This window comes from Vigna angularis, chromosome 11, assembly GCF_016808095.1.
Source record: "Vigna angularis cultivar LongXiaoDou No.4 chromosome 11, ASM1680809v1, whole genome shotgun sequence".
In the NCBI taxonomy this organism is placed as follows: Eukaryota; Viridiplantae; Streptophyta; class Magnoliopsida; order Fabales; family Fabaceae; genus Vigna; species Vigna angularis.
In genome coordinates, this window is record NC_068980.1 from 8,104,396 (window position 1) to 8,117,197 (window position 12,802).

Below are 12,802 nucleotides of genomic sequence, written 5' to 3' on the forward strand. Positions count from 1 at the left end.
AAAATAACTTCTTTATTATGATTTGAGGTTGTTTGGGATTATAATTTTTACAGGAAACTTTTATGGGATGCGATGAAAGAAATAGGTGTCAAAATGGGTAAGTAAATAAATAAAACTAAAAAAATTAGAGAATAATAATTAATAGTGGGTAAAAAGAATAAAATAATAACTATAATATCAGACACAATATCTTTGAAATGTTAGTATGGTAATAATTTGAATCAATATTATGCTAATAATTAGAAACAATAATTAAAATAGTATATTAATATAATTTGCTACGTCAGTTACTTTTAAAGAGTAAAATATGATTTTTAAAAAATGGACAAATTTTCTGACAATAATGATAATCTCCGTTAAAATTAGGTTCATATATGGACATGGCTTAATTTTTCAAATATTTGGACCCAATTGAGATATTTTACAAGTATATGGACCTAATTTTGACAGTTGAAAAAACGATGACCACAAATTCCCCAACAAATATGAGGACGATACAAGGGTTTAAACCTATAATATATTATTTGATTTTTTTATTAAATTTATTAAGGTGACTTTCATTATACTTCTATGTTATATTTTAAAAGGTAACTATAGTAAAATATATTTATTTTCTCTTTTAGCATTTAAATAGAGCTTTCTTTATTGTTTTTCACTTCAAGAATTAAAAGAAACAATCAAGAATCATTTCACTCTATTTTAAATTAGATACTCCAATCAAAATAATTAAAATTAAAATAAAGATATTTTAAAACTTTAAGTGCTTCATCAAAATTCAAACTTATTATAGCCCACCCTACGTTCATTTTCAAACAAGATTTGAAATTCTTTTCTAGCATACAAATTGTCTTTCTTTTAAATCCATTGTTTCTCTTAGTTCTTTTCACTTAAAGTTGTAACAATGATGAAACACATCGATGTAAATGAAACAAGATCAAACCCTTTATATTGGCTAATCGGAGGATGCAACAAATATCATCAAAGGATTTTGTATAAGGAGATCGTGCCAACAACTCTTGCTCAAATTGGTTTGTCATTAACTACATGTAAATACTGGATAAGTGGTAATTGTATATACAGTGACCAATGTCTGAAATTTACATTCATGGTCTGATTTAAAGGAATTTGTGTTAACACACAAAAGGTACATTATTCACCTTTTTACTATAACGTATATTGTATATGTCATTTTTTTAACTTTAATTCGTATTAACTTGTGAAACATTTGATAGGAAGACAATTCAAGACTTACAAGATTAATATGGTGGACACCACCTATTGAAGGATCTGTGAAGATTAATTATGATGGAGTCTTCACTCTCCATGGAAATAAAGCAGGTGCAGGAGGAGTTGTGAGGAATTCTGAAGGAATATTTTTTTTTTTGTTTATCTAATGGCTTGAAAAATTCCTCAGCTTTGATGGTTGAAGTAAAGGCAATCAAGATTGGAATCAAAGCAGCCATATTGAAGGAGTACAAAAACTTAATTGTTGAAAGTGATTCTAAATTTGTTATCGAGATCATTAACACCACACTAGCTGAAGAAAAGAATTATGATGATAGAAGTGAAAATGCCATCTCTTCAATCATTCGGATGACTAAGACTGCTAATAAGATTTATTGGAATCATGGTTTTGGGAAGTGGACTCGCGGATGGTCATGCCAAACATGCATTATCAGTGTGTCCTGAATGATGGTGTTAAACTTTTTGAAGATCCTCCCTATTTTATTATTGAGAGTCATCTCTCTTTAGATAGAGCTGGACAAACACATTTTAGATGATACATTTATTGAATTTAGATATCATTTTTTTAAAAATATTGTATCAAACAGTGTCCTATAATACAATCAATAAATAAAAAGTATTTGAAATTACATATTCTTGTTTGTGTTAAGCTTGGTTTATGTTCTTGAAACTTTTAACATAGAAATATTTTATAAGGCAATAATTCCTTCATTGCATTTCCTTCACAACTCCAAGTTAAAAAAGAGTGAACAAAAATGTTAGTGTAAATAATATAAGACAATCATACTTCAAATTTCAAAATTTAATAAGTTTTTCCAATGATCTTTAGATAACCGTCCTCATTATATCATTATATCTGAAAATTTTCATTGGTCAAATATTAGTCTCAACAAAAATTGATAAAGATAATTGATCATGTGGTTTGATTTTTATTATCAACTTTATTAAATGTCACTGTAATTTATTCTTCTATAAATGAAATGTTCGGTTTCATATTTATGTTATACGAGCTGTTTTGAAAGTATTTAGTTGGAGTGGCTAAAAATAATTTTCTATATAACATATAACGACGAAGAGAAAAATAACATACCGTACAGAAAAAATAGGAAATTCTGTTATGTCTTAAATATAAGTATTTACTTTATTTAACATTTAAATGGACAAGAAAGGAAACATTTTAATATTTTTCACGAAATTATTTTTTAAAGAATTAAAAAGATACAATCAAGAATTCAATTTTCCTTTGTATCAGGTTTATATATATATATATATATATACGGGTATGTTTTTAAAATAAAAATTTATCTGATTTTAAAAACTAGAGATATCTTGTAAAGTTGTTAGGATTCTATTGTTTATTTAATTATCTTTGATTGGTGCATCATTCTTAATGAAAATGTTTTTTAATAGTATTTATGTTCTTGGAAAATTAATCTGAAAAATATTTCACTGTATTTTCCAATTAGTTACTCCAATAAAATAATTAAAATTAATAGAAAGATATTTAAAACTTTAAATGCTTCCTCAAAATTCAAAGTTATTTATTACTCACTCCACTCTCATTTCCAACCATGATTTGAAATTCTTTTCTAGCATACAAATTGCATTTCTCTCAAATCAATTTTTTCTCTTAGTTCTTTTTGTCATTCTCTTAAAGTTCTAACAATGATGAAACACATTAGCGGAAATGAAACAACATCAAGCTCTCTATATTGGCCAATAGGAGGATGCAACAAATATCATCAAAGGTTTTTGTATAAGGAGACATGGCCAACAACTCTTCCTCAAATTGGTTTGTCATCAAATGCATGTAAATATTGGATAAGTGGTAACTGTATATACGGTGACCAATGTCGAAATATACATTCATGGTCTGATTCAAAGAAAATTTGTGTTAACACACAAAAGGTACATTATTTACCTTTTTATTATAGAGTATCATGTATATGTCACTATTTTAACTTTAATTTGAATTAACTTGTGAAACATTTGATAGGAGGACAATTCAAGATTTACAAGATTAATATGGTGGACACCACCTATTGAAGGATTTGTGAAGATTAATTGTGATGGAGCATTCACTGTCCATGGAAATAAAGCAGGTGCGGGAGGAGTTGTGAGAAATTTTGAAGGGAAATTTGTTTTTGGTTTTTCTAGTGGCTTGAAAAATTCCTCGGCATTGATGGCTGAGTTGAGGGCAATCAAGATTGGAATCAAAGCAGCCATATTGAAGGGGTACAAAAACTTAATTGTTGAAAGTGATTCTAAATTTGCTATCGAGATCATTACCACCACATTAGCTGAGGAAAAGAATTATGATGATACAAGTGAAAATGTCATTTCTTCAATCATTCGGATGACTAAGACTGCTAATAAGATTTATTGGAATCATGTGTTTAGGGAAGTGAACTCGGTTGCGGATGGTCTTGCGAAGCATGCATTATCATTGTGTCCTGATGATGGTGTTAAACTTTTTGAACATCCTCCCTATTTTATTGAGAGTCATCTCTCTTTAGATAGAGTTGGACAAATATATTGTAGATGATACGTTTATTGAATTTAGATGTTATTTCTTTTAAAGATATTGTAACAATGTCATGTATTACAATAAATAAATAAAAAGTATTTGAAATTACAAATTCTTATTTGTGTTAAGCTTCGTTTATGTTCTTGAAACTTTAACATAGAAATATTTAAAGTGATGCATCATTCTTGATGTAAGGCAATGATTCTTTCAAATTTCAAAATTTAATAACTTTTTTCAAAGATATTTCGATAACCGTCCTCATTATATCATTATATCTTAAAATTTTCGTTAATCAAATATTAGTCCCAACAAATATTATTTCAATCAATTATAAGTTGTGGTTTGATTTTTATTATCAAATTTATTAAATGTAACTGTAATTTGTTCTTCTATAAATGAAATGTGCGGTAACATATATATGTTATACATTTACGAACTGTTTTGAAAGTATTTATATGGAGTGACTAAAAATATTTTCCTATATGACATATAACAACGAAGAGGAAAATAACATATCGTACATAAAAAATAGGTACTTCTGTTATGTCTTAAATATAAGTATTTACTTTATTTAACATTTAAATGGACAAGAAAGGAAGCATTTTAATTTTTTTTCTACAAATTCTTTTTTAAAGAATGAAAAAGATACAATCAAGAATTCAATTTTCTTTAATATCAGTTATATATATGGGTGTGTTTTTAAAATAAAAATTTAACTGATTTTTAAAACTGGAGATATCTTGAAAAGTTGTTAGGATTGTATTATTTATTTAACATAGAAGTGTTTGACTGGTGCATCATTCTTAATGAAAATGTTTTTTAATAGTATTTATGTTTTTGGATTGGAAAATTAAGGTCTTTAAACTTTTGTTTGTCATGCTTTTAATGTTCTTGAATACCAAAAATGCATTATATAAAAATGATTTATCATATTTACGGGATTTGTAAATATTTATTTACAAAATGATTTATCATGATATTTATGGATACAACTAATTATATGTGAAAAATAATGTATATTTTTTTATATTTCAATTTTAGTGTAAAGTGTAAAAATTATTGTTTTATGCTTATGTTTTTTCTGTTTAAATATTACCATGTTCTATTTTGTTTTAAAATTGTTGTTGTTTATCAATTGGTCCAACTCTGTTGAATTTTGATTTAATAAATTATTTTTATACATAGAACCTTTATACATGAACACGATTTAGTTTGTTTATTTCAGCCTTTTGAAGGCTGAACCTCAAATAAATAAATAAAAAATAAAAAAATTGCTTTTTATTTCTAAACAGATACTTCAGGATGTGGTCTTCATATTGGAATTACATTTGCCTTGTTTCTCGCCATTTTAGAAGATGATGAGTTACATAAACCCTACACACTTGTCAATTTGGTGTAGATGGGTATGTCTCTGTCACAGCATTTGATTTGAAACCAGAAAAACCATTACTGCATTAACTATTCTGTTGCATTTCCATGTTCAACACCCACTGTTTTCTACAACAATTTGTGGTCCTTTGTCTATATCACATCTCATGCATGGTTGTCACATGCATTTAAACTTTAAATTCTCACCCACATGCCCAACTTCTATGGGAATAAAATTACAAAAATAGTTGCATCTATCAAAATTTTTATACTATATATGCTCTCTTCCTACACGAACATACATGATTGTCACATATTAAGAATCATTTCATCAATTTATGTGAATCAAGTCAACGTTAATTTCAAAAGGGCAAATGTGAGCATGCCACTAAGTTATCTATAATTCATTTATATATATATATATATATATATATATATATATATATATATATATATATATATATATATATATTTAGTGTTGACACTAAATTTCAAGAACAACATTTAACTTATTGAAAAAAATACAATTAAGACGTGAGTTCAACCATCTAAGAAGTGATACTAACTTTAAAACAATGCCTGCGACGACCCGCAATCCGAACTGACTGGCTGGGTGGAAGACGACGGACACCAGCGGCACTGCGGCGACACTGGATGGAGGAAAAACGGCAACGTCTAGGGGCGGCAGGTATCCGACGAGAGTTGTGGTGGCTGGTTCGAAGGTTCGAAGGTTCACAGGTGCTCCATAAAATGTTCTCCAGCTTCTCTCTCTGAAAATATTTCAATCTCAAATTTTCGAAATAACCCTACATTTTGAATCTGTCTCCAATTCTCTCATTGCCACATCATTCTTTCATTTAAAAAAAAATTCCACATGCACCAATCACATTTAGACACGCGTCCAGTGTCTAAATGTTGTCAAAACAGGTTGTTCAAATATCATTTTCCTATAATTTAACTTGCTTTAAAAACAAGCTGTCTATAACTCTTGAAAACCTAAAAGGAGTTTATTTCTGTTTTTCAAAATTGATTCATCCAAGCAATACAATGGGAGTCTTGACATCGATCATAATACGGTAATTAAATCACATTTGTGAGAATTCTAACCCAAATTTGATGGAAATGTCATTTTTAATAGAGTTTTAAGAGAAATATAGTTAAATTAAATTTATTTATAATTTTTAAACTTGACAACAAAATTAAAATTTGTACATACCTTAAATCTTGATGTATTTTAATCACAAATTTAAAAATGAATTAATTTATTTTTCTTTTTACATTTTAAATGGTCAAACGATATATACTGTTCAAATATTAGATTTAAACATTGACACATTAAAAGAAATTAATATAATTTTATTAAAAATATTATATTTATTTATTTTTAAAATTTAAGGATAAATTTTGAACACACATATAGAAGATCAACAAAAACCTAATAAAAAAAATCCAAATTCTAACTGGCCTAATAGTTGAATAATGCATAGCTATGCTCCCATTAAATTTGGTAGTGAGTGAGTTAGATGATGATAGATGGAAGGATGTATACGCAAAATTTTCATTAATACTCAACCTTTTCATTCCCGTGTGCTGTAGCTACTAGTTTCTTTTCAAGACATTTTTTACTCTATGCTATAACTAGGCTGCTGTACCAGCTGCTACTCTCTTAATTTCCTTCATTTATTTGTTTTCACAGCATCATTTTCTTTCCTCTTTTCTTTTCTTATCCCGGTGCTCATATTATATTCCAGAAAATAAAAACTAGAATGCAAATAATAAAGAATCATATCAATGAAAAAAACGATAAAAAAAATTATGAAAGGGTGTAAATTTTGGGGTAACAACTTAATTAAACCTATTTCTTAAATGGAAGGAAATAAGTAAAAAAAATTCTCAAACAAGTCAAAAGAGAAAAAAAACAACTTATAACGTAAAAAAAAAGAAAATGTCATTTTCTTTCTTTCCAAATAAGGCAAAGGTGAAAAAAGCCAGCTAGCAACTTTATAACAGTTGTAAATTGCAGTGAGTAGTACAGTTTCAGAAGAACAGAGTTTACTGCATCACAGCTTGTCCTCTCTGTCACTCCACTTCATATCAATTCCATCACTGCATTCCTTCTCTTTACCTAACCAGATTTCACTCTCTACCTCCTCTTTCCTCTTCACCATTCTGTCATCCCATCCCTATAAACTACATAAAGAAACACCACAATTGCTGGATTTAACAAATTACACACAGTTTTGGAAGAAATTTCTCATAATATATGATTAAGTTATGCGAATTCAAGTACAATGAGAGAGTTCCGATTAACACGACAATGGAAAAGAAACCTATCTAGCAAACTTAAATCAAAGCATAAAGAATAAATACATGATAATAATAATAATTAGGAAGGATTGGAAGTTAGAATGAATACACTCGCATGTGTTAGAAAATAATAATGATAATAATTTGTTATCAATGGATGAATGGATTCAGTGTTGGTAAGAGCGAAGAACGGCTCCGCAGAAAGTGCAAACAATGGCTCTCCACGACTTCCAGTAGAAGGGAACATAGCAGAACCTTGTGGCCGTCTTCATGTCCGCAACACTGGCTCCGCCTCCGCACCGGGAGCAGATTCCGGCCGCCGGCTTGCTCCGCTGCATCTCCCGCCGCTGGTCCACCAGAAAGCAGAAGCACACCATCTCTGCTGGTTGTTTTGGTGGGGAAATGAGAAATTTATGTGAGAGAGTATTGAGGGCAATTTGTTGGTCAGTTGAATGGGTGATGGTTGATGGTATTATAGGAAAGGTAGCTGTGATTCTTGGGAGACGAAAAGCGTTGAATCTTGACCGTTGATAGTTGGCGGATGTTTAGTGAAGCAACATGGTAAAGAATTAGGTAATGTTAATAAATGAAAAGGTACATTGGTTTATGGGTGGGACCTGTGTTGGATATATTGGTGGCAGTTGGTAGGTCCTTTCTTTATTTTTTTGCTTCAATGTTTCCAAACTTAATCCAATCAACAATTTAAGATTAATGAAGTCTTGATTATTATCTATTTCTATGGAATATATTTTGTTACTTGAAATTATGGAAATATAATAATTTAGAACCATTTGATATTTTTCTAGAAACAATTCTACTAAAAAAAATACTAAATGTATGCTTCAGCTAAAAAATTGAACCTTATTTAACGGCCTAGAATTTTGCAGAGGCCAAATTGCCGTAAAAAATGGAAAAAGTTGGAAGTCTCACTGTACGTGCAGAAGTCGGCACCACGGTAACAGGAATAAATTTTCAGGACCAGCTGGAATCTGATAATAGTAGATCTTGAAAATAAATTTCTTATAAAATAATTGTACAAAAATTATGAAGTATTATCTTTCAAACAAATTTAAGAAACATAATTATTTTTTTCTTCTAAGTTACATCATATCTTACAAAAGAATTTACATGCAATGAAAATTTGTAGGTTTAAGTTATAATCTTTCTGGTACAAAATAAAATATAGAAGAATAGAAAATGAGTTTTTTGATAAAAAACAATTACTGTATTTTATGAAAAGGCAATTAGTAAATGAAAGATATCAATAATGATTAAAATAAATCATAAACATTGATTTAGCAAAAACAAAAACTTAAAGTGTAATATTAAAATAAAATTTTCTATAAAATGAATATAAGATTACTTTCCATTAAAAGTATACCATATACTTAATACTTAGTTGATTACTCACCATTACTAATAATTTAAAAAATTAGTTTTTTTTTTACTGGAAGATAGTCAAATTTTGATTTCAAAATATCAATCTCAATTCTCTTTAAACAAAAATATTATAAGTCAAATCGTCATATTTATAAGTGATTTTGGATCGAAGTCGTCGAAACATATCATGATTTCTGTATTAGTTAAATTCTACGTGGTGAATATCTAATTTGATTAATGTTAATTACACTTAATTAGAAGAAATCCATGACTTCACTTAAAGCCACGATATATTAAGCAAAGACACCCTGAATTTTGAAGATAAATTAAAAGGTCCGAATGTGCATGAACGGAACAAACAAATGTTTGGGATAAAATTATAGCAAATTTTAACTAAATTTATTAGAACATGCTAAAGCAAAATTTAAAAACTGAAAAAAAAAAAATCAATCCTCTATATTTAAATCTAATCTTGGAGATGCTCTTGTTAAACACTACCAGCATAGAATCCTATATATGCTATTAAATTCAATCCTCTTTGTTCTTTATTCTTGATTTACCTCAAGAAAATTATTAAATTCAGCCTGCTTTTTTGAAACTTCAGTTCCCCATGCCTCACGAAACATCTGTCCAAAAACAAATATACCAACAACAATATATCTGCTCAAAGAAAAAAAATGTACAACCAATAAATAACAAAATTAATAACATAAAACAAAAAAATAAAGTAAAACAAGACACTGAAATCGTAATAGGAGATGAATCAAAAGTTGTCACAAGAAATAATTTTACTTCAAAATCAATTACATCAAAATCGTTATAATCAATAAAGACTTCAATTCAAAATTCAATTACACTAATGCCATAAAAAACATAAAAAATAACTATTTCAGTTAATAATCAATTATAGGAAAATATGACGAGTTTAAAAATAAATTTCATTGAAATTGTTACTTGGTAGTACAAGTTTTATTATGATATTCTTTTACAAAAATTTAATCAAAGTTGTCATAGAAAATGATGATCTTTTCTTATTAAATATAATTAGTGTTAATTAAATCACTTGCTAACAACATAGACTTTAACATGTATAGAAATCGTCTCCCCAAAGCCGTTCATGATCATAATAACTTTTTCAAAACAAAATACAACACAACTTGATTCAAGTAATTCTTTTTAAAAGAATTTAGATTAATAATTTTAAAATCAAATTGACTCTTAAAAAACAAAAAAAAAAAAACACTTTAGGTTAGAAAAAAGACTCACTTTAAGAAATATTATAAAAATTGTATTAGAAACCACTACAAAAAATAAGTATTAAAATATTTTTGGGCCATGTCCCATTATGGCCTAAAGAAGTTCATCCCTATTTCTGACACACTTCCTTTCATATTAAGTTTTGACAGTATTTTTCAAAAGTTGGCATTTTAACAACTTGTGTATGAATAACAACTACTTTACTTAATGTTAACCATTTTTAGAAAAACATATATATTGCTTATTTTATCGACCATATTTGACTATAATTAATGAGTGAGGATGAGTTCGAGAGGAAAGTTACAGATTTCTTGAAAGTCTTTCACTAGCTATTCCATAAATACATATATGTTAATTCTAGTTCGTGTATATGTATCAGACATTTCTTCCTCGTCTTGTGTGCTATCTTTCAAATAATTTATCATATAACTATTTCTTTCATCAATTTCAAGATAGAATAACTTCTAAAGGGCGTAATCTTGAGATTTTTTATGATTTACACAAGACCTAAAGACCAAAGAAAGTCGAAGCTTTGAGCCTAGAAGAGTCACTTGAAGCAGCAAAGGTTGAAAACAAAAAGTGGGTGGTGGAGCATCAGCTGCAAGCCTAGCTCTCTCATTTTACTGAGATTCTTTTTCACTGTTCTTCTCTCACACTCCAAAACAAAAAAGATAAAAGAACATCGTATTTATTAGTTCTGGTTTTCCTGAAAAAACACAACTGTCATGGAAAGTATCATGGTTATTCAGAGAGTATTTATTTGATAACAGACCTTTATGATGAGTTTTCTACAGTTTTATAATGTTTATTGGTCCACAAAATTTGATGTAGAAATGTAGGGTCAGAAGAGAATGGATTAATGCTGTCTCTTGAGAACCTGTCAACGGTGGTCGATTTGTAAGTGCCAGCAAAGAAAGGGACGCTCCTCGTGGTCGATTTGTAAAGAATTATGTTGTATGTTTAAGTGGTCACACACTTGAAAAACAACATGAATGATGTCATTTCTACATCTGTCTTCATATCTGTAAATTTTCTGTGAATTGGGAAGTTATATAGTAGTTTCTATTCAACTCTACATTTCACAAAAGCGAAACTCGTACTTTATATTTGTTTTCTCGATAAATCTACCATATGAAAATAATAAAAAGTATGGAGATGCAGGGGATCGAACCCTGTACCTCTCGCATGCAAAGCGAGCGCTCTACCATTTGAGCTACATCCCCTTTTAAAAAGGTACTTAGCAATATAACTTTTATCTTAACTATATAACCAAAATTGATTCTAAAAAAATTTGATTTTATTATTATGAATAAATATTATTTTATTAAAGTGAGGTGAAAGTAATAAAATGATATATGAGTAGTAACAAAAGCTAATGTAAATTTTAATTAATTCTTAATATGTCACTTTATTAATATATTCTAATTTTGAATGTTGTTTTCTAATTCCATATTTTACTAATATATTATAATTTTGAATGTTGTGTTCTAATTTCATTTTTTATTAATCTCATTTTTTTATTAATTTCATTTTTTTATTAATTTCATTCTCTAGTAATTAATCAATGAATTTTTGTAGGACTTCAATAATTTTTATGTGTATATATATAAGTCTTGAACCTTATTCTACTCTTTGAAGAATGAGTTTGGAGATTTAAAATAATTCAATATTAAAAACGATTAAGGTGCAATGACCAAAAGATTATGGTGGATACTAATATAATCAGACAAAGAATTGAATATAGTACTAGTGAAACTATTGATTTCATTTGATACGAAAATTGAAAGTAATTGTGTTGGGATGAATGTTGTTATTATAATTTAAATATAAACAATGATACTTAGATTATTTACATCAATCATAAATGACTAATCTGAAAATAAAAATGAAAATAATAATAAAAATTATAATCATCTAAATCTCTTTTCTCACATTTATAATAATACAAAATAATAAAATTTACTATAATGTAGCGATACAATAAGCAAACCTACAATATTTATATTTAATCATTTTTAACTTAATTTAAGTTAAAAACTCATACTCAAGTAATATATAATAAGAATCAAGAAAATAGCTTAAAATTATATAATATATACAAAGATAAATGATAGATAACATATTTCACTAAACGATACAGTTCAAGATTATTAGTGTATTCAATAAAATAATCTATTTTTTATTAATAAATTATTGATAAACTACTATTAATTTATTTTACATACAAATAATTGTCTTTGATTTAAGATACTCTATTTTTTAGTAGAATACTCTTCTTTAAAGATCTTTTTACAATTATCACACTGTTAAATTAAGAAAAATCAATCCTTCCAGTAGTTTTATATTACTAGAAAGAAAGTATATATCCTAACAACTATAATGTCTCAAATTAGTAGAATCATATTTAAATTTTATATTAAATAAGGCAAATACACACAACACAAAAATTGAGTAAGCTAAAAATCATTTTAAACTTACAAATTTTAAATAAATAAAAGAGTAGTACAACAATTTATTAAAAACCAACCACATATATTTCATCAATTATATTAATTATAGACATAATTTCTAGAAGGACTTATGTATTGACTAGTACATGATGATAACGAGTCGGGTACGGCATGGATAATGTCTATCCACAATCTGACCCGCAAAATTAAATCTGATCTACAACTCGTCCGCTATTCGCACAGGTACCTACTTAAAAGATACTCGCGA

The 12,802-nt window shown here is 27.8% G+C and overlaps 1 protein-coding gene and 1 non-coding gene across 2 annotated transcripts; both read right to left on the bottom strand.

The window, feature by feature from the left end:
* Positions 1-7,378: 7,378 nt before the first annotated feature.
* LOC108333698 (uncharacterized) lies at positions 7,379-7,899 on the bottom strand. The gene has a single exon (XM_017569176.2). It carries the CDS (start codon positions 7,822-7,824, stop codon positions 7,615-7,617), a length of 210 nt encoding a protein of 69 aa, XP_017424665.1. The 5' UTR covers positions 7,825-7,899; the 3' UTR covers positions 7,379-7,614.
* A 3,335-nt stretch (positions 7,900-11,234) lies between these two features.
* TRNAA-UGC (transfer RNA alanine (anticodon UGC)) lies at positions 11,235-11,307 on the bottom strand. Its single transcript has one exon. It is a non-coding gene; the product is annotated as a tRNA-Ala (tRNA).
* Between the last annotated feature and the right edge of the window lie 1,495 nt (positions 11,308-12,802).